At 56.3% G+C, this 25,201-nt stretch overlaps 2 protein-coding genes across 4 annotated transcripts in view; one reads left to right on the forward strand and one right to left on the reverse strand.

Moving 5' to 3' along the window:
* The window catches only part of MACROD1 (mono-ADP ribosylhydrolase 1), a 169,097-nt gene that overhangs the window by 39,714 nt on the left and 104,182 nt on the right, over nt 1–25,201 (forward strand). The window lies entirely within an intron of this gene.
* FLRT1 (fibronectin leucine rich transmembrane protein 1) overlaps nt 8,787–25,201 on the reverse strand; it is an 83,496-nt gene continuing 67,081 nt past the window's right edge. The window contains exons 2-3 of the mRNA XM_007994413.3: nt 22,742–23,731; nt 8,787–11,527 (exon numbers count right to left, since the gene is read on the reverse strand). Of these exons, the coding sequence (XP_007992604.1) occupies nt 9,454–11,478 (2,025 nt within the window). The 5' untranslated portion in view covers nt 11,479–11,527; nt 22,742–23,731 and the 3' untranslated portion in view covers nt 8,787–9,453. The remainder of the gene's footprint in view (nt 11,528–22,741; nt 23,732–25,201) is intronic.

A 25,201-nucleotide genomic window follows, 5' to 3' on the forward strand; every position in this document is an offset into this window, starting at 1 on the left:
CTTGTTTTATGTTAAATTTAGCAGAAACTGCTATTGTTCTCATGGAAATTTTGTTCCTTCCTGTCCCCCTCCCTTTGGGGTGTGAGAGAGGCAGATGAGGCTCCAGAGCTGAGTGTAATGGGCACATCTAGGGGATAGGGGCATTTGGGGTGGTGGCATAAGTTCATGTCCCCAAACACCCGGACAGTCCCACTTTTATCCGGGAGCCACTTGGTTGCTGGAGCCTCTTCCAGGATAACCCACAGCTCCTGCTGACATATACTTCTCCATGTAGAGACCCTCTCAGAGTCTGCATTCAGCTCTGGGTCCCCTCATGGTGACTCAGGTGTCAGTAGACCTCTGGGGCCTGTGGGTGGGGACAGAGGGCCCTTCTTCCTGCAGTGGAATCATTTTGGTTGGGACAGTGCCAGAGGGAACAGTCTCTATCCTGCCCAGCCACCGCCTCTGAGCCAGGGCACCCCAAGAACGGAGCTGACCCTCGGGGGCAAGGCCCGGGGAGGGGTGTGGGCCACTGAGACCGCATGTGCCCCGGACACCTGGCCCCTGGCCCGTGGGGGTGCCAAGCCGAGAGTCAGCAGCAGAGATGACTGTAAAAGTTAAATCTTTCTATTTATTTCAAGAAAGAACAAGGCAAGTGGACTTGGACATTTTCTATGAAAACAGACAAACAGAAAATATGACCAAGTAGTTAATCACATTCATCTCAACATTGAAGTTTCAAGGCACCTACAAGAAGGAGGCCAAAGGGCGGTTCGCAGTGCACTTTGGTTTGTGGTGTTGTCCTGGTGGTGGGTGTTTGGGCCAGGTCAGCCATCCAGTCGCATGGCAGTGGGCAGTAGCTGGGGTGGTCAGGCCCGTCACTCAGGCCCCTGAGACCGCTTCCAAGAAAAAGAAAGGAGACAGTGCTGCACCCGGGCGACTGATTCTGCAGGTGAGGAAGGCTGGGGGGCTTGGGAAGTGGGGGTACTGGCTCAGGAGCCCCTTGGACATCAGACGGGATCTTGGTCACAGGCTTGGGAGAGATCAGGCCTGCTCCCCAGACCCAGGCTTCCTGCCTTCTGTAGAGCAGAAGAAGGACCCACCCCATTCGCTAGGGGCTGGCCAAGGACCCCTCCCAGGTCCCCTCCTCCTCTTCAGACCACCGGGAAGGGGACAATGCTGTGTGCCACTCCAGAATGCTTTATGACGCTACATGAGATACAAATAACCTGTTAACATCTGGAAAGGGAATTACTGTTGGTGGCTCTTAAGACATTCCTCTGCCGTGTTTATAGGGGGTGCGGGCTCTTTTAGACAACTTTCATCTTTGGCCTCCCTGTTCACACTTGCCTCCTGGCTCCAGCCAGCAGAATCCCACAAGTGCCCCTCTCTCTGGCTAGCCTATTTCGACGCCACGTACCCACTCCACCCTCCGTCATCTCTCTCCCCACTTCTCTCCCCCTTGGATGACAAGCCAGGAACACTGCGCTGTGCGGCTTCCTCCCCACGGCGCTCAGCCTCTCCTTATGAGCAGGAAGGCACCAGGCAGGTTCCTCGGAAGCCCCTGGCGGCTTGCGGTGGGTGCCCAGGCGGGCTACTGGCGGTGTGGAGGTGTGTTGTGTTGGGGAAAAACAGTCTTAGGCTAGTTTCGGGGTTTTGCGGGGGTGTCTTCTCACCTGCGTACTCAGAACTTTTGAAAATGGGACTAGCCCGAGGAGGGGTGGGCTCAGAATATTGCAAGCCTGCGTTCCATACAGGGAAGGTGAGAGAGGCCTGGAGCCGCCTGGCTCCAGGGAGATGAGCTGGTGGCGGCCCCATATCCGCCATGGCTTTGATTGTCGGTTTGTGGTGCGTTTGTTTTTTCCCATCTACAGAGGAAGCCTGAGGAGTTCCTCCAGGTGGGTGGCTCCTGGTGCAGGGATTCTGCGGGGGCGGCAGGCAAGGCAGCAGGTGTCGCCTGGGATCTGGATTTCTTGCAGCGCATCTGTGGGGCCCTCCCCCAGGTCTCTCCCCCTTGTCATCGACTCTAGGCAAGTCTTAGAGAAGGGAAACTGAGTCACCCACGCAGGTGGGGGCAGCCACCAGATCTCTCAGAGTGGCTACATTTCTCCATCTGGCTCACAGCTGGCAACGCGTGGATCAGAGGCGGGGTGGAGCGAGGTGCTTCCGAGAGGTAAAGCTGCCGAGATGAGCCCTTCTTTGTGCCAGCTGCTGGCGGGGCAGGTGCAGGACGAGAGAAGCCCATTTGTTGCCAACACTCATGCCTGGGACGTCCTCACTGAGTGGGCAGATGGCAAGTGGGGAGGAAGTGAGAGGAGGAGGCAGCCTCATTCCGTTGGTGTCGGAGAAAGGATTGAGTACCCCTGTGTGCCAGGCACTGTACCCCATGGGCCCCAGTGACCCTGGGAAGGGCAAAGTGCTGACTCTGACCATTTACCTTGATGAGATTTAGGGCTGGTGGCAGCAAAGACCTTCCTTCGAGGACTGTCTGGTCTTAGGCTTTGGGCTTTCAGGTGTGGGGAGGCAGGGGGCCAGGGCACTGTGCCCACTCAGATGGCCACAGTGTTTTGGGGGCTGGCTTTGTTAGGATGTGGGGGCAGTCATCCTACCCACAGGGTGCCCTATGCCCTCAGCGCCCCCACATTCTCTCCTGGCACAGGCCGGGCATTTCAGTGACAAGGAGTGGGAGGGGACAGTGACAATGATCTCAAAGAGCCAGGCCCTGGCCAGGGTCTCTAGCAGGTACCAGAAGCAGGAGCTGTCCCAGGCAGGGGTCTCCAGGGGAGATGTGGAGAAAAGACGAGGCTTTGGCCCTGCGCGGTGGCTTATACCTGTAATCCTAGCACTTTGGGAGCCTGAGGCGGGCAGATCACCTGAGGCCGGGAGTTCGAGACCAGTCTGACTAACATGGAGAAACCCTGTCTCTACTAAAAATACAAAATTAACCTGGGTGGTGGCACATGCCTGTAATCCCAGCTACTCAGGAGGCTGAGGCAGGAGAATCGCTTGAACCCGGGAGGCAGGCGTTGTGGTGAGCCAAGATTGCACCATTGCACTCCAGCCTGGGCAACAAGAGCAAAACTCCATCTAAAAAAAAAAAAAAAAAAAAAAAGACTAGGCTTTGCTCTGTGGCTTTGGGGGTCTCCAGGCACACCTGCACATCTATTTATGGTGATAAAGGGGGCCTGACCCCCTCTTTTGGAGTTTCCAAAACCAGGGAGAACCCACAGATTAAAAATGCAGAGGGAGGGGGAAGAGCAAAGGAAGGGGATGGAGAGCAAAAAGAATCTGTGAGTTTTTAAAAAGAAGCAAATATGGGTATTTCAGGCACCTACTTAGAACATTTCAAAAGAAACGGTAAATGCTTAAAACCACAGAGTGAAAAGTGCCCCAGGCGCCGTCCACCGGCGGTGATGGATGGATGGACGGATACAGTGGCAGCAGCAGCACAGAGTGTGTTGGACTGCCTGGGAGGCAGCCCTGGCTTAAGAGACAGGCCCAGGATGCAGTCTGGGCTTCGGAGCCGCAGGGCCCGGGAGGCGCTCTCCATCAGCCCCTCCGGCGAGCCACAGGTGCTGAGTTTAGACTCTGGAAAGTGGGTGGCGCACATCTGTACTTTCTTGGTGCCTCTTAGACACTGAGAATAGGTATTTTGCAGCCTCTCTGCTGGCACAAGCGGCTTCTTGGTGGGGCTGGATGGTCTAGCTACAGGACTGCCCTGACTTGGGGTTTTCGGGGGATTCCAGTGACTTTGAGCAACACAGTGAACATCTCTTGATATCTGCTCCCTTTCAGTGTCCTGGGGGATGAGAAAGCAAGGGTGGGAACCAGGATCTTCTAGTCAAAGCACCAGATCTTGGGAGGAAAGTATCTGCCACGTCCCCATCTAGCGCTTGAATGCTCCCAGTGATGGAGAGCTCACTGCCTGCTTCCTTTGCTGGGCTAGAGTTTCTCTTCCCTGACCTTCAGTTTTCCCTTTGCCCACTCCCCTTTTACTGGCCACAAGGAGTGGACTGGAGACAGACCCACCCAGAACAGAAAGGAAGTAGAAAAGCCCATGACTCTACAGTCTACTCTCTAAGGACTGGATGGGCCACTTGTCGCAGAGGCCTGAGCCCCTTTCCCTAGGGCAGTGCTGCAGCCTCAAGCCTGAGTACTCTGACCCATTCAGTGTTGGTCTTCAGAGACCCTGGCTCCCCAGACAGCCAAGCCAGGGCAGGTGCCCCCTACCTCGCACCCACCTCCCCCCCCGGCCCCCACCACCCATTGAGGCCCAGGAAGTCCCTGCTGTGCAGATAGCCACTTGGGGCAGGTTCATAAACCATGAAAAATCCCCCTTTCCCTTCACCTCCAAGGAGTTTAACCTCTCCTAATCAATTTAGCAGACTCCCTTGGTTGTAAACGGTAACGATTTGCATTTTTGAGCCTTTTTATCCCTCCTTAAGAAAAAAACATGCCTCCTCTCTGCACTCAGGAAGGCCGATGCACGGCTGCCAATCGCTTGTGAGTGCTCGCCCTGGCGCCCACCCCAGGGGCAGGCAGCATCTGCTGTCACCTGCACCTATGGAGTATGAGGAGGCACGCAGATGCTCGCCACTGACCCTCGCTGTGTCCTGGCCCTGAGAGCAGGGTCTGGCCCTTGGGGGCACAGGTCCCTGCGCCCGGCCCCTCCTGCCAGCACCGCCCCTGCTCTCCCCGTTGCCCTCCCCGCCCCTTCACTCTCTGCCACATCCAATTCTCCTTGTTGTATTTTTCATAAGTGCGAGGCTCAGAAGCCCCGGCCTCCTTCCTGGCATGTTCAGCAGGAAGCAGATTTCTGAAGTGGGCTGGCTTTGGGACTTGAGCTGCCATTTTCAAGGGGGAGGGTCTGCTCTTTCTCCTCCTCTCCTGGCTGCTTGGCTCCAGGGCTGGAGGTGAAGGAGGGAGGCACAGGTTTGGAGGCAGACTTGGGTCCGGGCCTGTCCTCTGCTCAGGCCCTGACCAGCCCCTCCCACCCTTCAGGGATCCCTCACCTGACTTGGGCCAGCTAGGACCTTTCAGCGCCAGCACGGGGGAGGGGCCCCCACTCGGCCTCTGGAGCACCCGTTTCCTGAGTGACGCTGGACCCCGCCCTAGCACACCCCCACTTTACTGAAAGGGAAACAGAGGCCGTATTCTCACCAAACCGTCTTTCCCTGCACCTCTTGGAAAACATCTCCCTGACCGCCTCCTCGGCTCTCCGCCTGGCTTTGTTCGGACAGGGCTGGGCTGGGCTCAGAGGGAGGGTTTCCTGGACCCCCAGGGGAAGGAGGAGACCCGGTGCCTGCATAGAGGGAGGGAGAAGAGGCACAAGGCAGGTGTGGGCTTTGGGCTTTGGGAGAGTCAGCTTGGGCCCCTCCCAGCTGCTGCTATCTTCCCAGGTGCTGTCCCCTCCCCTGCCAGCGTCACCCAGAGCCAGGAAGGTGCAATGCCCCAGCTCCTGGCTCCAGACCTGCATCCCGGCCCTGGGTCAGGGAGACCCCTGGCTGCCGCATGTACCATGTTAGCATGGAGGTGGTCTAGCAAGCCCCAGCCTATTTAAAGAAGATGGAGGCTGTGGCAGGAGGCCGTGGGGAGGGGGAAGGAGAAAAGGGAAGAAAAGCAGCTTTTGATGCACATCATGTCTGCGGAATTGAGTATGACTAATTAATAGATTTTATTTTTAGTAATCTCTTAAGCATTCCATACGTTGGGCCCCACGCCTGAGCTGAGCTTACAAGAGGCCTCATTCGCAAAATGCAAATGATTCCCGGCCTGCTGGTGCCTTCTCTCTCTCCTTCCTTGCCTTTTCTTTCCTTTCCTTTCCTTTTTTTTTTTTTTTCTTTTAAGGGGAAATTTAAAGGAAAATTGCCATGTAATAGAAAAGACATTCCAATCACTACATCTAATTACCACGAAGGGTAAACCACTTAACCAAAGAAGTGTCGTGGGCTTTTTTATATCTTTAACTTTAAACCTGCCTTAAATGCCACAAAACGTACTCATCAGTGCTGAGGCCACTGAGGTTGTTCTGGTTACTTAGAGGCTGTGAGGGTCAGCCCGGCCAAGGACGTTCCCTTGGAAATGTCGGCTGTGCATGGGAGCCCAGGAGAATTTAGACAGGCCCGGGGGAAGGCGGGGTGTCCGAAAACATCTCCTATCTTGTGGTGTGAGACCAGCTGGGAGGAGCTGGGCCAAGAGGGGATGGGGTTTCAGAATGGACCTAGCTTCTGGCCCCCTCCCTGGCTGAGGGGGCTGTGACACAGCAGATATTTGGGGGCTTGCTCTGGGAAAGCCCAGAAAGGACCCTGGGAAGGTGTCAGGATTGCTGAGGGGCAGAAAAGATGAGAAAGTCAGCTCTAGAGCTGGGTTCCAGGGCCCTGACTGGGTGGAGCTTCCACCTTCATCCAAACTTAGAGCTCCAGGGGGCGGGTGATCCCTGCAATGAGGCAGGCAGGGTCTGGTAAGAGGGGTCGAGCCCCGCGCTCGCCCAGTTAGTGCAAGAACCAGGAGCAGGAGACTCGCGTGGTCCTGGGGCCCAAGGAGCTCCTCTGGGGCAGCTGCCAGGGATCCTGCCTGCCTGGGCCATCTCTGTGCAATGCGGGGGAGGAAGGCTCATCACCTAGGCCTTGTCTGGGAGGGCGTGACTGGGCACAGGCTGGCTCCCAGCTCTGCCTGCTCTCTAGCACTAAGTCCCCCGCACTCCTGCCCCAGCCAAGCGGGACCTTCCCAGGCAGCTGTCAGTCCAGGCCATCTACTGTCTCCAGATGCCTTCCTAAACACTAAGGGCATGACCTGACCTGTCTAGGGTAAGGAAAGGAGACAAGGGGACCTAGGTGAGGTGGGGACAGTGTGCTGGCAGCACCGTGTTGCAGATGGGTGGCACTTGGGGGAAGGCAGTGATCAGAGTGGTGCCCTTCAGGGAGGGGGGGCTCATTTTAGAATCAGCAGAGACCTGGGACTTCTGTCCCCCATGCCAACGTGGCACACCTCGGGCACTCCCTCCTCCCAGACAACCCAGGTGGGCCCTTCTGCTCGTCTCAGGGCAGGGGGGCTGTGGTCCACAGGGAGGGCCTACTTTTTTTTTTTTTTTTGAGATGGAGTCTCACTCTTTGCCCAGGCTAGAATGCAGTGGCACAATCTCGGCTCACTGCAGCCTCTGCCTCCCTGGTTCAAGTGATTCTTCTGCCTCAGCCTCCCGAGTAGCTGGGTAACAGGCGCCCGCCACCACGCCCGGCTAATTTTTGCATTTTTAGAGAGACGGGCTTTCACCATGTTGGCCAGGCTGGTCTCAAACTCCTGACCTCAGAAGATTGCCTCGGCCTCCCAAAGTGCTGGGATTACAGGCGTGAGCCACCGCGCCCGGCCTGGGGCTTTTACACAGACCTGACATTAAGGCCTGGGGAAGGTTCTCTCTTGACCTTATTGTGTGAGAAAATGATTCAGGCAGGAAAAGGAAAAACACGTCTAGTTTCGAGTGAAAGGTGCCCACGCTGCTTGGCTGTTCCCCAGGGCTGAGGAGTGGACCTGTTCTGTGGGCTAGCTCCCCCCGGGCCGTGCTGGGAACCTGCGCCCGTCCTTCCACTTTCCACGTGGCTGTTGTGTCCGCTCCTTTCAGCCTCATCTCCTCACTGAAGGCGCCGGTCGGGCCTTTTAACGTAACCCCTGCCCCGCTGCTGCTTCTGCCTTTGCTTTCGCACGGCGGCGGAGGCCGTTTGAAAAGAGCACCACCAGGCGCTCCCAGCCCTCTTATCCTCCTGCCCTCGGACCAGCATCTCCTCTTTGACGTTCCTTTTCCTCGGCACAGAACAAGCAGCACAGTGACAGATGGTGACCCGGGCTCCCCGAGTACTGGGACGCAGGCTCCACTCTTCCCCCCTCTCCGATTCGCTGTCATTATTTCATCATCGTTTTAATCTCATGGCTCACCACACTGCACTGTCAGTTGATAAATGAATGATAGCGACATAGATTCCAGAGAGAGGAAATAAAATCTTAACTCTTCTGAGGGCCCCAGCCAGGGCCCTTTTGGAGGCTGGCATTTTTAGAAAGAGATCTGGCCTCTCCCTCTCAAGAAACAGAGTCCCAGGGGTGGGCCCAGCTGAGTTTTCTATGTTCAGGGAGGGACTGCCGTCACCCAGGGCTTTTTTGAGAATTTTTGTGTCTCTTTCTGGGCTTTGTTTGAGCAGCCATGGAAACCAATAGGTCTAATCAGCTGATATTTAAAAAAAAAAAAAAAAAAATCCCTGCGCTAATTACCCGTCCTAGGAGGGAACATTCAGCACATGGTAAATGCTCCAAAAGTAGCTGTTAAGGTGATTGCACGTGGTGGGGGAGGGAGATGAGGACACTGGAATCAAATAAAGCTTTTATCTAGATCAGAAAGGAGAGCAGCCCAGCGCTGGCCAAGCTGAGCTAGGGTGGAACTGGAAGCCCCTGCTGCGACGCCTCCCTAAGCCACCCGTCTGAGACATACGCACCTCAGCCTTTAGGAACAGCAGTAGCCCCCAGAGACCAAGTCTCTTCCCCCACCTCACTCCCATCCCCAACACACCGTCTACTTACTCAATGATCTCTAGGAGAAAGCAACACTTTCGCAATTCTATTGTCTCAGGAAATGGTAAGAACTGACCCAAGGAGAACGGTAAGGACCGTGCATGTGTCTCTGTCTACCCAACTGTACTTAGAGACACCGCGACAGGGATAGACAGGCAGACAGATGCACCTCCAGGTGGCGGGGAAAGCTACGGCTTCCGCGGGGGCTTCTACAGGAGAGCGTGGTGCATGGAACTGAAGAGGGCTTCAGCCTAGGGAAAAACAAGTTTGTTTGTGTTTTAATCAACTACATGATTGTTCAAAGAATGCAGTGAAAGACGCCATGTTTCTGCAAATCTGCAAGGGAAATGGTATGGAATGAGCCAGGGGAGAGATTTCAGGACCATATCTCCAGGGCAAAAGATCTTTTCTTCCCTCTCTCCTTTGTGAGGAGCCTGAAAACCTTCCATCACGTTGCCAGCGAGTGGCCAGCAGCGGGAGAGCTGCGTGGGAGCTTTGAGAGCCGGCTGCTTCTCCCTGGCGGTTCCTTTGTGACGGCCCTGAACAGAGCATGAGGTGTCCACAGATGTTGTACAGGTAGTATCCTTCCAGTTCAGGGAAAAAAAAAAACAACAAAAAACCCAACCCAGCCCTTCCTGTGATATTATTTTTAGTCCTTCCCTCCCCAACTGGTATAACTCGGTATAAATTATGTCTTCAACAATGTCGAATTCCCCCTCCTGCCTTCTATTCTTTAAAAAAAAATTGTCACGGTTGTGTTCTACAAAATCGTCAGCCCTCCCCAAACTTTGCTTTCTGCGGGGGAAAGTCATCCGTGGAATTTCTCTTCCTTGCTCTCTCGGGTTGCAGCAGGCTGGGCAAAGCCACGTGGCCACGCCAGGGCAGCTGGGGCTGGGGCGGGGCAGCCCAGGTAGGCGGGCATCATGTGTAGGAGTAGTCTATGTCGGGGATGCCGCCGTCCCGGTAGCCCCGCGTGGTGCCGTAGCCAATGGTGTGCGTGGCCTTGCAGAGGCTGCTGCCGTTGGAGGGGAAGATGGTGTGGACCACGTACTCCTCTTTGGCGCGGTACGGGTTGATGGGCAGCATCTGCAGGCCGGGCCCACGGATTTCCAGGATGGAGTTGTCCTTCTTGGTCCCCGACTCCATATAGTCATCCTTTTTCCTGCTGCCCCGGTTGTAGGCCCTCTCCCGGGTCAGCAGTTCGCCAGCTTGGTGCACGTACCAGCAGATGGCCCCCAGGACCAGGAAGAGGAAGACCAGAGCCACGGCCCCACCGATGATGCCTGCCAGGGGCAGGCCCGCCATGGGGCCAGCGTTCTGCTCCTGGTTGAGCGTGGTGGTAGGGCCGTAGCTGTCGGCCGTCTCTGCCTTGGCACACACGGGTGTCTCGTCAGCTACATAGGCATTACTGGTCTCCATGGTGACCATGCAGATGATGTAGGTGGACTTGGGCTCCAGGGCCGTCAGCAGGTACTCTGTCTTGTCCCCCTGCACCAAGGTCTCTGTGATGGAGCCCACGGCCGGGCTGTGGCCCAGGCGCAGCCAGCTGAGCCGGAAGGAGGAGGCGGGGAGCGTGGCCTTCCACGTGATGCGGATAGAGTCTGCTGTCAGGGCCTTCACGTGGATGGCCAGGGTCTTGGCACCATCACCCGTCGCCATGGGGTAGTCAATGTTGGAGTCGGGGATGCGCAGCCCCGGCCTTTTGGCCTTGAGGGTAAACAGGGAACCCTGGGGTGTGGTGGCGGAGGCGTGGTTGCTGGCCGTGGTCTTGGCGGCTGCGTTGGCCACGCCACCCTGCGACCCCGTCTCAAAACACTCGTCCATCTCGCTAGTGATGTCCTTGATGGCCATGCCCCGGACCTTCTCAGGGCCCTGGCACATGAGGCCCCGCACGTTGACCACGGCCGCCCGTGCCTTCACCCAGTCCCGCAGCCACATGAGGTTGCAGCCACAGAACCAGGGGTTGTTCCTGAGCAGCAGCTGGGCCAGGTTCCCCAGGTCGTCGAACAGGCCACGGGGCAGCGTGGTCAGGTTGTTGTTGGACAGGTCCAGCCGCTCCAGCTCGCGCATCTTGGCCAGCGTGTTGTAGGGGATGTGGCTGATGGCGTTGTCCTGCAGGTAGAGCTTCTGCAGGTGGGCGCTGGGCAGGTTGAGGGGTGGTGCGGCCAGCGAGTTGCGCACCAGCGAGAGCTCTGTGAGGTTCTGTAGGCGGCTGAAGGTATCATCCGCGATGCGCTGGTTGGCCAGCAGGTTACCGTCCAGCACCAGGCGCCGCAGGCTGTTGAGGCCCTTGAAGGCATGCAGCGGGATGGTGGAGATGCGGTTGTCGTCCAGTCGCAGCTCCTCCAGCGTGTGTGGCAGCCCCGAGGGGATGCTGCTCAGGTGGTTCCGGCTCAGGAAGAGCAGCTTGAGCTGTTTGCTGTCGGCGAAGGCGTCCTCCTCAATGCTGACGGTGGACACAGAGTTGTCATCCAGGTGCAGCTTCTCCAGCAGCGGGATGCGGGCCAGCGAGTCCCTGGCGATGGTGCGCACATTGTTGTCCTGCAGGTGCAGCTCCCGGAGGGAGCGGGGCAGGTTGATGGGGAACTCGTCCAGGTCATTCTCGTACAGGTAGATGACCTGCACGTTGACCTTGGTCTTGAGGTCCTGGGGGATGCCGGCGTTGTTGATCTGGTTGTTCTGCAGATAGAGGGTGGTGGCGTCATCAGGGATGTCTGCGGGGATGGAGGTGAGTCCCCGGTCGTTGCAGTAGATGAAGCCGTTGTCACAGCGGCACACCGAGGGGCAGGTGGTGCTGTCGATGACCTCCGTCAGGAAGGCGATGAGCCCGTAGCAGAGGAACAGCCAGTCTCGCAGGTCCATGGTGGCCGTGGTCATCACGACGGTGGCTGTGACAGTGGCAGTGGTTGTGGTGGTGGTGGTGGCGGTGGGGTGTGCCACCACCATGGTGGATGGCTGGGGGTGTCCGGCCCCACCTGGCCTGGAGCCTGAATACCTGCAAGGAGCACAGGACGGGGTCAGTGAGAGGGAGGAGGCGACAGTGACCCCAGGAACGAATCGTGCACCCCTCCCGCCTGCCAGCCTGCACAAGGGGTGGCCGAAGTCACCCAGGAGCGAATCGTGCACCCCTCCCACCTGCCAGCCTGCACCAAGGGGGTGGCCGAAGTCAGGTCCTGCGGGGTGCGGTCAAGCTGGAGGAGCGGCCTTTGTGCCGGGTTTATGCCACAGATGATTGCTCCCGCCAAGGTCGGATTCTGACAACATCTGGCTAACGTTAAATCGTATCGGGAGCCAAGAGGTTGCCCATTAATGAGGCGCACGCTGCCACAGCCCTCCGGAAATGTGATCCGGAGCCTCGGGGAGGTTAATTTAGTGAGAGCCATGCGGCAGGTTTGGTTTCTTCTCTCAAGACTTCACACAAAGCCAGTCTTTATGGCCAATGCTAAAGGTACCAGTCAATGTGGATGGGATGGATTTAGGGCGTGTTTTATGGATTCACAGCCGCTGTTTCCCTGGCACCGCACGAGGAGCACTCATGGCTATCTGGCTCGGACCCAGGGTTCAAAAGGAAAGCTTGTTTCTGGAAGGCCCAGGAGCTCAAAAGGGGGGCGTTGCCAGAACCTGCGAGAACGAAGCTGTCAGTGCCATCACTGGCGAGGAGTGCAGAGCAGGGAGCTTCATTGTCTGGTGTTAAAACAACATGTCCTGTTGTCACTCGTACATTCTACAGACAGAAGAATGAGGTGTCAACAGAATCACTTTCTCATGTATTTACAGAAATCTCTTTTCATCAGAGGTGCCTCCCTGGCCCTGGGTTTCGAGTTGTGTGGGAAATTGTCCCACACCTTGCCCCTTTCTCAAATCATAAACAGACCGTTTTTTTTTTTTTTTTTTCCTGGACTAGCTGAAAGTTTAAAGGAATGAGACAAATAAAAGGAGGGAGGCATTTGTACTCTGAGGGAATTGGCTGCAAGGTGTAATTTCAGTTTTCACAAATGGAAAAATTGCAGCATAGATTTTTCTTATATTATTTTACTGTTCATAGTGGTAAAAAATCAATTAAAGAGAAATTATCTTTCAGTCTCAGTGAGGAAGGTGTCTTCATGCAGCCAGTAAAACTCTGCTGTAAAACGCTGGGTTCATGGAGGCTTTTCAATGATAGGACAAGATGCCCTCTCAGAGCCTGAAGCCCCAGCCTGGGAGGGCAGCTCTGGTGTACAGAGCAGAGCCGGCACCTGCCCACTGAGCCAGCAAGGCCCTTACTTCCATGCCCCAGGGACTGAACACCTGTTTCTCAACCAGGCAAAACTTTCTGTCTTCTCTGTCCTTCTCTATTCCTGGCTGCTTTTTCTCTCCATCACGCAAGTTACTCTTGCAGGACCCAGCTCAAATGTTACCTCCTCTACTAGGTTTTCCTGGGGCCCCAGATAAAGCTTCCCTCTGTTCTGCCCATCCGTCTGTCCACCCACCCATCCACCTACCATCCATTCATCCATCTGTCCATCATTCATCCATCCATCCATCCATCCACCCACCTAACCATCCATCCATCCATGCATCCATGCATCCACCTGTCATCCATCTATCCATCCATTCCGGCATGCACCTGTCCATCCATCCATCCATGCATCCACCTATCCACCCATCCATCCATCCATCCATGCATCCACCTGTCCATCTATCCATCCATGCACCCACCTGTCCATCCATCCATCCATCCATCCATCCATCCATCCATCCATCCATGCATCCACCTGTCCATCTATCCATCCATGCACCCACCTGTCCATCCATCCATCCATCCATCCATCCATCCATCCATCCATCCTTCCATCCATCCATCCATCCACCTGTCTATCCATCCATCCATCCATCCATTCATCCATCCACCCACCTGTCCATCCATCCATCCATCCATCCATCCATCCATCCATCCATTCATCCATTCATCCATCCACCCACCTGTCCATCCATCCATCCATCCATCCATCCATCCATCCATCCATCATGCATCCAACAGAGCTTTATTGAGAATCTACTATATTCCAGGCCCTGTTTTAGCCACTTGGGATTCCATTCTGATGGGATGGATGGTAGCTCAAACTATAATAAAGACTTTGCTGAGAACTTTCCTAATATTTAAGTCATTTAACCCTCCCAGCAAACATGAGGTCAGTGCCCTTAATCCCATTGAACAGATGAGAAAACTGAAGCTCAGAGATGTTAACTTACTCAAGACTACTTGAGAACCAGGTAGGAGGAACCTAGGCCATCTGGGGAGGAGGCCAGAATCTTGGCAATCTTGAGACTGCAGCACTCTGTGGGTTGCAGGTCACACTGTTTGGTGACTGGTGTTTTCATGTCACCAAACTGCAAGGGCAGGGACTGTGGCCAAGTGTGGCTTTACATCAGTGACCACCCGACGACAGAATGGGCCCTGCCATGGTGAATGCCTCTGCCACTCACCCCTGCACACTCAAACGCCCCCTTTGCACTTACAGGGTCTCTGCCCAGGCAGCCACCACAGTCATCAAGGTGGCTGCCAAGGCCCTATGCAATCCTATGTGGCACCCCCGTTGGCCTTGTCCACTCCATTCCCCTCTCACTGACTGCAGCAGCCAGGCAACCCCTGGTATCCCCAGGGCCCTGGCACATGCTGTGCTGTCTGCCCAGACAGCTCATCCCCAGATCCATGCCTGCATCTCCTTCCAGTGAGGCCTTTCCTGGGCACCCTATCAAGAATTATAACTCCCAGATACTCCTGTCAGTTCCTTGCTTACCTATAGTATTTACCAACAACTAACACACTACATGTTTTATCTTTTTTGTTTTGTTTTGTCTTGTTTTGTGTTTTGAGATGGAGTCTCGCTCTGTCACCAGGTGTGAGTGCAATGGAGCCATCTTGGGTCACTACAACCTCCGCCTCCCGGGTTCCAGTGATCCTCCTGTTTCAGCCTCCTGAGTCGCTGGCACTACAGGTGCCCACCACCATGCCTAGCTAATTTTTTGTCTTTTTAGTAGAGACGGGGTCTCACCATGTTGGCCAGGGTGGTCTTGGTCTTTTGACCTCGTGATCCACCTCCCTGGGCCTCTGAAAGTGCTGGGATTACAGGTGTGAGCCATCGCGCCCGGCCCTTTTTTGTTTTCATTGTCTGTCTCCCCACTAGAAGGTACTCTCTATAAGGGCAGGGATTCGTGCATCTTACTCATGGTGTTTCCCACATGGCAGATGCTCACTAAAGATTTCAAAGGAGAAACTGTGATGGACTTGTTCTGTAGATGAGGGAACGGAGGCACACAGACCTGCCCATGGTCCCCTGGCAGGAGGAGGTGGGGTCTGGATTCCACCCCAGGGCTGTGTGGCTGCAGGACCCCAGTGCTTGACTCCAGATTGCTGAGGGCTGTGAGTCCCTGGCCAGCCCAGACACAGTCCTGCAGCCCAGGCTGAGCATTCTCAGACCTTCACGGAGGTACCCACTCTCCCGTGAGCCTCCTGCTTCCTTTGCCCAGGGCCATCCCAGGTTGCCCTGGCCCTTATCTGACCACCTCACCTTTCATTACATCGGGAACTGGGAAGGACACCAGCCCAGATCGTGGGAGAGGACGGGCTTGGAGACCAGGACAGCATGCAGAGCTAGACACATCAGCCTCCAGAGGATAATGAAAAGCCTAGGCGGTGGGGTGACCTCTCTGGCCAGACCTCACCCACTCCCCTTCACAGGCAAGGGTGCAGAGGTTGCCACCTACACACAGGTCCACAGCCCTCATTTCACAGCCCAGCAGCCTGAGACTCAGAGACAAGAGGGGCCCAGCCAAGGTCACAGTCAGCCCAGATTTCCCACTGCACGTCTGTCCCTTCTGCACCGAGCCAGGTCCATGAAGGCTATGGAGCCGGAGGTCCTGCCTCAAGTCACTTATGAGCAGGCAGGTAGCACAGGGCAGGTGCTAGAGACAGGAAGACACAGGCCTGCTCACAGGTCACCTTGCCTCCGTCTCCAGGGTCAAGTCTGAGTCTAGGAGCACCTCTGCCAGGGGCCCCCCAGCATCTGGCTGGAGGATTACCTCCCTCCCTGGTCTGTTGGCTGATGACTCCTGGCACAAGGGATACAGGTGGCCTTTGTACTCGGCTGTTCCTGAGCAGTGCCCTAAGTAGGGGGCAAACTTGTAAGGCAAAAGCCAAGGCAAACCACCGCATTCCCTGGCATGGACATCTGTTCCCAGTGCCCGCTCAGCTCATGGCCACAGTCCTCAGCCTCTAGAGGCCTCAGCATCATAATAGAGTCTAAATTGCACCTTTCAGAGATGCTTGATAGATAACCAAGAAGCATTTGGGAGGCAGGGACCCAAGGCCTTTCCGCTCCACTGTCTGTGGGCCTCATCCATCTTGGCCAGAGGCTCCCCTGCCACCCCCCCGTCCCACAAGGCCAGCCCGAGGCTGAGCCCTCTGGTTCCAGGAAAATAGGGCGGGGCCTAGGGGTGGCGAGGAAGATGGCACACCTCACCAGAGGAGTCTTTAATTGCCTGGGTGCCTGGCTGCCTTTTTATTCCCTTGTTATGTGTTTCATAGTTTATGCGGCCATCAAATTAAACTGGTAAATCGCCTGTCTTTTATGGGATCGCTTGTCGTCCTTGCGTGGATCCCTCAGACTTCAGCGTCGTATGAGTTATGACCTGCCAGCTCCATGACTGACAGCCGGATCCTTGGCAGGCCACAGGGGTGGGGGAGGGGAGCAGTGGGATGGCTCCGGCTGTAGGTATCCAGGACTCCCCCCACTTAGCTGGGGGCCCTGGGGCATTATTCTTGGCATTATTCTTGGCTCTATCAGTCTTTGGCCCCTGCCAGCCTCCAGGACAGAGAGGCCTGGGTTCAAGTCTTGCCTCTGCCACTTTCAGGTCATGTGATTTCTTTTTTGAGACAGGGTCTCACTCTGTCACCCAGTCTGGAATGCAGTGGCTCGATCATGGCTCACTGCAGCCTCCACCTCCCCGGGCTCATGTGATGCTCCCACCTCAGCCTCCCATGGAGCTGGGACCACAGGCGTGTACCACCACATCTGGCTAATTTTTGTATTTTTTGCAGAGATGGGGTTTTGCTATGTTGCCCAGACTGGTCTTGAACTCCTAGGTTCAAGCAATCCACCCACTTCAGCCTCCCAAAGTGCTGAGATTATAGGCATGAGCCACCACGCTGGGCCTCAGGCTATGTGATTTTGAGCAAGCTGCTTGCCCTCTCTGAGCTTCGATTTCCTCATCTATAAATGTGGTCATAATAGGGGCCCTTACATGGGAACTTACAATTCAGGGTTCGCTGACATTTTATGTGCAGAGTACCCCCTGCTGAGTGCGATCTGGATGCCCCTGACACAGGCAGTTTAAAAGCTGCTGAAATCTCTGCTTCCCCAGACACGCGGCCTAGCTTCTGCAGTAGCTGCTTGTCTCTGTCCTCCATGCTCCAGTGGCCCGTTCTCTACTCCCCTGCTCCTGGCTGCGCCTTCAGGACAGGCTGACCCCTTATCAGCCTCTGTGAAGTTGAGATGTTGCCCCCCCGCCCACCTCACACTGTGTGGGTGCAATCCTGCCCCTCCCCCAAGCCATGCTGGCAGCCTTGACCCTATGTCTGGGCCGCACAGAGCTGGTGGATGGGGCCATCAACCATCCCCTCCTATGGGGCCGTGTCAGCCTCCTATGGGAGGCCCTCCAAGCTGGGGGCAGGGTGGAGGGGTTGGGAGAGGTAAGAGGGTTTTAAATGGGCCTTTGTCATCAGGTCACCTAGTGGCCAGAAATAGTTTCTTACCTCCTCCACGCCACACTCACTCCTACCCCTGAGAAGTCCTGAGGCTTCTCTCCCTCCCCTCTCCGCTCCCTCTGCAGCCCTCCCCAGAAGCTACGCTCACGGTGCATTAGACCCTTTGTGGAGCTCCTGCCCAGTGTCACGAGTGGGGAGAAGACAGCAGCTTCCCAGGTTTCCCAGGTCTAGGGGAGCAGTAGGGAAGCTGAGTGTGGGCGTCTGCACCCAACTGCAAAGCCTTTACAAGCCACTGACACCGAGCTTCTTCCCCACCACTTGCAGTGGCTTATGGCCGACTGTCTGCTGCTCAGCCTTTGCCGGGGACCCTGCTGCTGGCTCCTGGCCCTCATGGAACCTGGGGATGCTATTTTCTATTCATAGGCATGTCCCAGGAGCTTCCGGAAGCCAGCAAGGAAACAGCTCACATCCCTGTCTGGCCTCGCTCCCGTGTGTCCTCTTTCACCTGCCCCATCCCTGGGATGGGGGCATCTCAGGCAGGGCCAGGTCGGGAGAGGAAGTGTCCTGCATGCAAACTCTGTATGTAGGAAAGACAAGCACATGCTCATGTGCATGGATGCTGGTCATGTCTCCCCCACCCCCACTCGCCCCTCAGCCTCCTTCCTGCCCACCTGCCTGCCACTGTCCTTAGGAATCTGGCTGCCCGTGTAGCCTGGCACTGGTGTGTGGCTGCTGCAGACCCTGGGGTCCTCTGGCTTTTCCCTACTTCCCAGCCCCCAGGTAGGGTCTCTTGCAGGGGTCTTTCCCCTGCCAGTCCCTCCCTTCGACAATAATTCCTGTGTTTCCCCTAAACCTTGCCAGGCCTTCAAGTCCTCACTGAGAACGCTGTGCAGGCAGACTGTGGGCAGAAGCAGTTTCTCAGCCCCAGAGCAGGAAGGGCCAGTGGGACCCCAGTCCCACCTCCCACTAGACAGGAAGCCCCACCAAGGCACAATCATCTCCAGCTCTGTGACGGGGCTTCAGCAAACCTTTGTTTAAATTAATGAGAGACCCCACCTTCCTGGGGGCTCAACTGCAAACAGGACAGTGGGAAGAGGGCCAGGAGGTAGACAGGGCAGGCCACTGCCTCCTGGTGCTCAGGGAGACCCAGGGAGAGCTCCCCTCCTTCTTCTCAGGAAGCCCCTTTCCTGCGAAGGCAAGTAGCCCAGGGGCCTGCCTGGCTCAACCCAGCTGCTCAGCCTACTGTGGGGTGGCCTTGGGTCTCAAGTCTTTTTTTGAGACAGAGTTTCGCTCTTGTTGCCCAGACTGGAATGCAATGGTACGATCTTGGCTCACCACAACCTCCATCTGCTGGGTTCAGGCGATTCTCTTGCCTCAGCCTCCTGAGTAGCTGGGACTACAGGCATGCGCCACCAAGCCCAGCTAATTTTGTATTTTTAGTAGAGACAGGGTTTCTCCATATTGGTCAGGCTGGTCTCAAACTCCCGACCTCAGGTGATCTGCCCGCCTCGACCTCCCAAAGTGCTGGGATTACAGGGGTCTCAAGTCTTTATCTGCAAAATGTGACCATAAACTATCTACTTCCCTGGGCTCTTGTGGAGATAAAATAAGGTTTCTTTCAATGCTTAGCAGAGTCGTATTCAGAATGAGGGGACTATTACTGTTACTAGCAATGAGCCGTGCTTCCCCGAGCCCCAGATGTGAACTGGAAGAAGAGAGGGGAGCCTTGAGTTGTGTGAATGGGGCTTTTCCAAGCCCTAGTTCAGGCAGATGCCCCAGGGACTGCAGGCCCACCAGAGGCATCTCCTTAGGGCAGGGGCTAGATGCCATGGCCCTCAAGGGCTTTCTAACTCCAGCTCCCACCAGGGAAGGGTGCCAGCCAGCCACACCCATCGCCCTAAACAACTTTGCTGCTGGATCCCGTCCACTGGTATCATTTAGAGCTTCTGATGCATGGGGGCTGGGGCGGGGATTCTTTTAAGACCTAAAGTTAATTATTTTTCTAATTTCATGCTGCATGCATTATGCATCAGCTGTTATCACTAGCGGTAATTGCAGACAGGTATGCAAATCCACTATAAATGCACCTAACTGCATAGGCCGTCTGGGCGGTGCTGGTGCCAGGCGACGGGATGTCCTGAACTTCAGAGAATGTAAATCGCTTTAAAAAAACAAGACTTTAGAATTGTGTCTTAGGAGGTTAATTATATTGATAATAGTGTTCGATATTAAACCATTCAAGGCCAGGAGGGGGTGGGGGGATGAAAGGAGACACGTGTAATTTTGTTCCTTTCCCTCTTGGCGTTATTTAATAAGATGTGCCTACACCTGATGTTTCTGTCTGTCTGTGTCCATTTTTAGTAAAGCTGCCTAAACTGAGACTTAATTCCTTTAGGAAAGGGAAAAAGAAAGCCCAGTGGGCTGGGCAAGGTGGTTCCTTGTAATCCCAGCACTTTGGGAGGCTGAGGCGGGTGGATCACCTGAGGTCAGGAGTTCAAAACCAGCCTGGTCAACATGGTGAAACCCCGTCTCTACTAAAAATACAAAAATTAGCTGGGTGTGGTGGTGCGTGACTGTAGTCCCAGCTACTTGGGAGGCTGAGGCAGGAGATTCACTTGAACCTGGGAGGCAGAGGTTGCAGTGAGCTGAGATTGTGCCACTGCACTCCAGCCTGGGTGACAGAGTGAGACGCTATCTCAAAAAAAAAAAAAATAAAAGCAAGCCCAGTGGAGTTTCAGAGTGAAGGAGAGGGGCTAAAGGTCTTTATTTTGGGGGGCGAGGAAAAGGAAGAGCAGCAGCACCAGCAGGGCTGGGGACAGTCCCCAAGAACAGGGCTGAGGCTGTGGGCTCTGCGCTGCTTCCCTCCTCAGCCTCCTTTAGGATCCTGGGCTGTAGCAGAGGGCCTGGAGAGGAGCAGTATGACTAGGAAAGGCTGGTGATGGGCGACACTCACTGATCCTAGATCAGAGGCTTGGCACTGGGCTCTGAGGGCAGGGCCTCTCAGGGGCTGAGAACAACCTTGAGAAGGTGGGAGGCAGGTCCTGCTCCATCATCAGTTTACGGATTGCCTCCTCCCCCTGGAATGTAAACTCCTACAGTTAGGACATGGTCTGCCTTGTGCCTGGCATGGAGCCTGGCACAGAAAGTGCTCAGTAAACATCTGATGAATGAATGAACAGGGCCACCAAAAGGGAGGCCCCTGAACCCAGGGCCGGGTGGTGGTAGAGAAGAGGGAGGCTGGCCTTCCTACAGCCCACCCCAGGATGCCATGGTGACCCAGGGTGCCCTTACCACAGCAGCCCAAAGAGGCAAAGGGAACGGTCTGGATTGTGCCACAGATGGCAGAGGGGTGGCCACAAACCCAGGCCTCAGACTTGATATCCGGAGCTCTCCCCTTCCCAGGTCTCCTACCACCTGTCTCAGCTGCCCAGTGGGACCTCTGTGGCCCCAAAGGGAGACTCTTGGCTGTCCCTACTCACCCCCACTGATATGGATGCTGGCCTGGCACTGCCTAACCACGTGTCTGTCTCCAACTATCAGAGGTGAGCCTCACTTTACTACAGAGGCCTTTTCCCCTCCTGCCCACCCCACAGATACACACACAGATGGAACTCGCCACTCAGGACCCTGGAATCATGAGATAAAGGACCTCAGCGATTGTCTGCTTTTTGCAGATGAGGAAAATCTGAGGCCCCGAATGGATGAGACAGGCTCAGGGTGGAGACAGAGCCCTCCAGCAGCTTGGGCAGCCTCCCCGCCCATCTCCTGGGGCCTTGGCGCCCAACTCTAACCCTTTCCCAGGGGTTTGGCACAGGGAGGGTGCTGGGGTACAGTGTCCCAACTCCAGCGGGGTCTCACGGGGGCTTCTCTTCTCCACCAGCAGGTCCGCAACCCCTCACGCCTGTGGGCTCACTCACGCCTGTGGGCTCACTTACGCCTGTGGGGCCACTCACGCCTGGGGGGCCGCTCATGCCTGTGGGGTCACGGCTGTTAGCGTTAGCAGTAGCTAGCAGGGCTGGGTGCTTGAGTGTTGGGCACGTCAGAATGCTCTCGCCAGCTGGCCACAGCCTGTGTGGAGGGGAGAGGCTGCATCCCCAATGCAGAAAGGGGAGGCATGCAGGGAGGGGCAGACTTGTCCAAGGTCACACGCTCACAACCAGAGGGCCAGGCCCCAACCCAGGTCTGTCTGCCCAGAGCGTTTGTTCCTTGCCTCCCTTTGCACAGAGCCACTGAGCAGATCTTCCATGGCAGCAGGCCTGGGGGGCAGCAGCTGCTCCCCTCCAGCTTCGCTACAACCTAGGAATGACCCCCAAGCCCTCCTAGGGACTGGAGGGGCAGCAGGGACCAGGGCTGGGCGCTGGGAGAGGAGCAGCTGGGAGCAGAAGGGCTGCAGGGCAGGGGCCCAGCTCAGGCTCAGGCGCGTTTGCGGCCCCGCTGCCGGGCTGGCGCACTTTTATAATAAATAACAGCAAATAGCCCATCCGCAGGGCATCTTTCACGCCGGTGGCTAATAACACGGCTATGAATGCCCCCGCAGACGGCGTGCACGCTGTGCCGCTCTGACGAATGTCCCAGGCCCTGGTGCAATCGTAAATCAACCCCTCTCCTGAGGAAGAGCGTGGGAAGTGTCATTTTCCATCTTGGTAATGAATTGGGGCTTCCTTGTCCTGCCCAGGGCACGGTGGCTTAAGGTTGCCTGGGATTTGTGTTTTCCGAGGTGAGGTGCAGCCTCTCCCTCCGGCCTCCGGGGATCCTTGGAGGAATCAGCCCCACCTCAGTGGGAGGGAGCGCTCACCGCCTGCTGTGTGACCCTTGGGGCACTCACTGCCCTTCTCTGGGCCTCAGCTGGCTCCTGTAACCAACAAAGAGGCTGAACTGGAAGCCAGCGCAGACGATGCCCAAGGGCCAACAGGAGCAGGACCTTGGGCAGTAGCTTTGGATCAACCCCACCCTGGGTCCCTGGCCAGACAGCAGGTAGCAGACCCTGCTACCCAGACAGCAGTCCCTGATGTAGACTTGTGGACTCCCTACCGTTCAAGGGCAGCAGGCACCAGGGAAAGTAGCCTAGGTTACCAGAGCTCCTGCCCACCACCCACCAGGCCTCACTGCCACCACCATTAGGGAGGGGGCTCAAAATGAGATTTCCCCACCCCACTGCAGGGCCATTTACTCCAGGAGAGGCCATGCCGTTACATCCCAGGTCCAGCTGCTGGGTAGAGCCCAGCAGCACAGGGACCACCAGGTAGCAAATGATGCTTATGCCGGCAAGCAGAAGCCGCCAGCTGCGTGAACTGCGTGAGTGGGTGGATGGGATGGAGCTGCAGACCTGTGGAGACCCGTGGCGCTCTGGCCGGGAAAGGGGCCTTTGGAGGGTGGGACCCAGCTGTCTGGACGCGAGGAACCCTGGGCCACCCTGGAGCCCTTCCGAATTCACGTCCCTCTTCCCTCGTCCTTGGGCCTTACCTCCTTCGTCGCTGCAGCCCAGGAGCCCTCTGGGTCCGACGAGTTGCTGGTCTGAAGGCCCACGCCAAAGTCACGAAGCCGCAACTCGGGACACCGTGAGCTCAGATGGCGCTCACATTCCCGGCCCCGTGGTCCTACCAGGCCTTGCACCACTAGGGACACAGACCTCAGACCTGGGGTGACTGGGCAGTGCTGGGGCACCCCAGGGCACGAGAGGGGATCCGGTGCCTCAGTCTTCTGGTCTCCTGGCGTTCAGATGAGGCTGCGGGCCACAGTCAGCAGTATTCTTGGCACCCTAGGCCGCGGGCGCAGCTGGCTCCTCCCTGCAGAGTGAGGGTCCTGCGCACAGGGGGTACAGGGACACCCCTCTGGGCCCCAGGACTCCTGAGGGTGGCCTGAGGGGGTTCCGACTCCCTGTTCGTCGGGCATGCCCTGTGGCCTGGCACCCAGCCCCGAGCAGGGTGGCCTCTGCTGCTTGCTACCTCCACGGCCCTTTTCAACTCTTGCCCTTTTGTCTGCAGGCCGCCACCTCTTCTGAAAGGCCTCTGCGTGGCTTTTGGCTTTTACCTCCTTTTGGTTTACCAAGGCTTTTTTTTAAAATCCCTTTAAGTCACTTGGCAGAATGGGCTGGGTGCAGAGAGCGTTCTTGCATGACAGAGCTGAGAGGGAGCCACTCTCCAAAGGCTCCGTATTCCTGTCACTCAGGCTGCGTCTCCGGGGGGAAGGAGGGGGTCCATTACCCCGCTGAGGAGTTCAGATGTTCACGGTGGGGCTGGAGCTGCTGACACGTACAGCTGAGCTGTCAGGCCCCCACATGCCCTTCTTTGGGAAGATGCTTGAGGGGCGAGGGCCTCAGTCCCGCTTGGCTGCTCCTGTTTGTAGAGGTTTCCTTGCTGGGAAGGTAGGGAGGATGGGTTATTCCCGCTTCACCCCCTGGTCTTGTCTTTCCAAAAAGGAATCCATCTTCTCGCCCACTGCCTGCTTCCTTACCTGCCAAAAACAGTACCAGTGATTAAGCCCAGAGACATGAGGGACCACATTGGGATAGCATCCATCAGGGCCACTGGGCTGCAGCCCCCTTTGCTTTGGATACTGTTTTTTTTTTTTTTTTTCTTTTTTGAGATGGAGTCTCACTCTGTCGCCAGGCTGGAGTACAGTGGCGCGATCTCGGCTCACTGCAACCTCTGCCTCACGGGTTCAGGCGATTCCCCTGCTCCAGCCTCCTGAGTAGCTGGGACTACAGGCGCAAGCCACCACACCTGGCTAATTTTTTTTTTGTATTTTAGAAGAGGTGGGGTTTCACCATGTTGGCCAGGATGATCTTGATCTCCTGACCTCATGATCTGCCTGCCTCGGCCTCCCAAAGTGATGGGATTACAGGCATGAACCACCGCACCCAGCCTGGATCCTTTTTTTTTTCTTTTTTTAAATGCCACTTGCCCATGAGCCGGGGAAGGGCCTGGGGTTATTCTCCCCATCTCCTGCCTCTTTCCAAATCCTGACAACAGTTGGCTATGCATAGTGCCCAGCCTTGCAGCTACCTGGTTTTCCCTCCCTGGGAGTGGAAGGACTGGGAAGAGAAAAATGAAGTTTTTTGAGCTCCTGGCCGTGCAGGGCCACCCGCCCAGCCCAGAGCTGGCTCCAATTCCCCCAGCACCTGCTCTTCTTGCTAAATGTCATTCAAAAGCTCCAACTGGACCGCCATGGCCTGGGCTTCCAGAACAAGCACTGCCTTTCCCCACCATGGGAAGCAGAACCATCAGGGAACTGGGGAAGTTGGGTCTCCATGTTCCTGGCCTCTGTCCGGTGCCCACCCCACTTCCTAGGTGGGGGGTCAGTCCTCAACACCGGCAACCGCCCTCCCCTTCCGCACAGACGGAGGGCAGGGCAGGCTGTTCCAGAATCCAAAACAAAAGCCCGAGCCCTCCCCAGCACCTCTCATTAGTGCGGCATGTGGAAAGGCTGTGGTGCCCTGGTGTCCGTATTCCCCCTGCAGGAGCCCCTCTTTGGAAAAGGGCTTTTATTACACATCTGAGAGTGCTCGCTCTGGTTTGAAATCAGATCCAGATGGGCTCAGCTGCATCTGGGCACTTTTCTTTGTAGGGCCTAAGGTGGCTGATTTGAGAAATGCTTGTTGGAGGCTGTTACAAATAAAAAGAGGGATATTGGGGTTCATGTTTTAATAAGCCCAGCACCCAGATAGGAGGTGGCTGCCCACGGGACTCATAGCCTGGCAGGGAAGGCATTTGGGAAGGGTGTGTGCCAGCCAGGTGGTGTGCAGGCTGAGTCTGATGGGGTGGACAGGGTGGCGGGGGGAGTTTTCTTGGGACAAGCTGCCCTAGGAGAAAGGAGGTTTCAGAGCCAGCAAGCCCCATGGGACGTCGATTCTGAATGGCCAGTGCCTGGTGAATACTACAGGTGGGGCACAGGCCCTGGAAGGGGTGCGGTGGGGCTTACGCA

The sequence above is a fragment of the Chlorocebus sabaeus genome, chromosome 1 (genome assembly GCF_047675955.1).
Source record: "Chlorocebus sabaeus isolate Y175 chromosome 1, mChlSab1.0.hap1, whole genome shotgun sequence".
Lineage (NCBI taxonomy): Eukaryota > Metazoa > Chordata > Mammalia > Primates > Cercopithecidae > Chlorocebus > Chlorocebus sabaeus.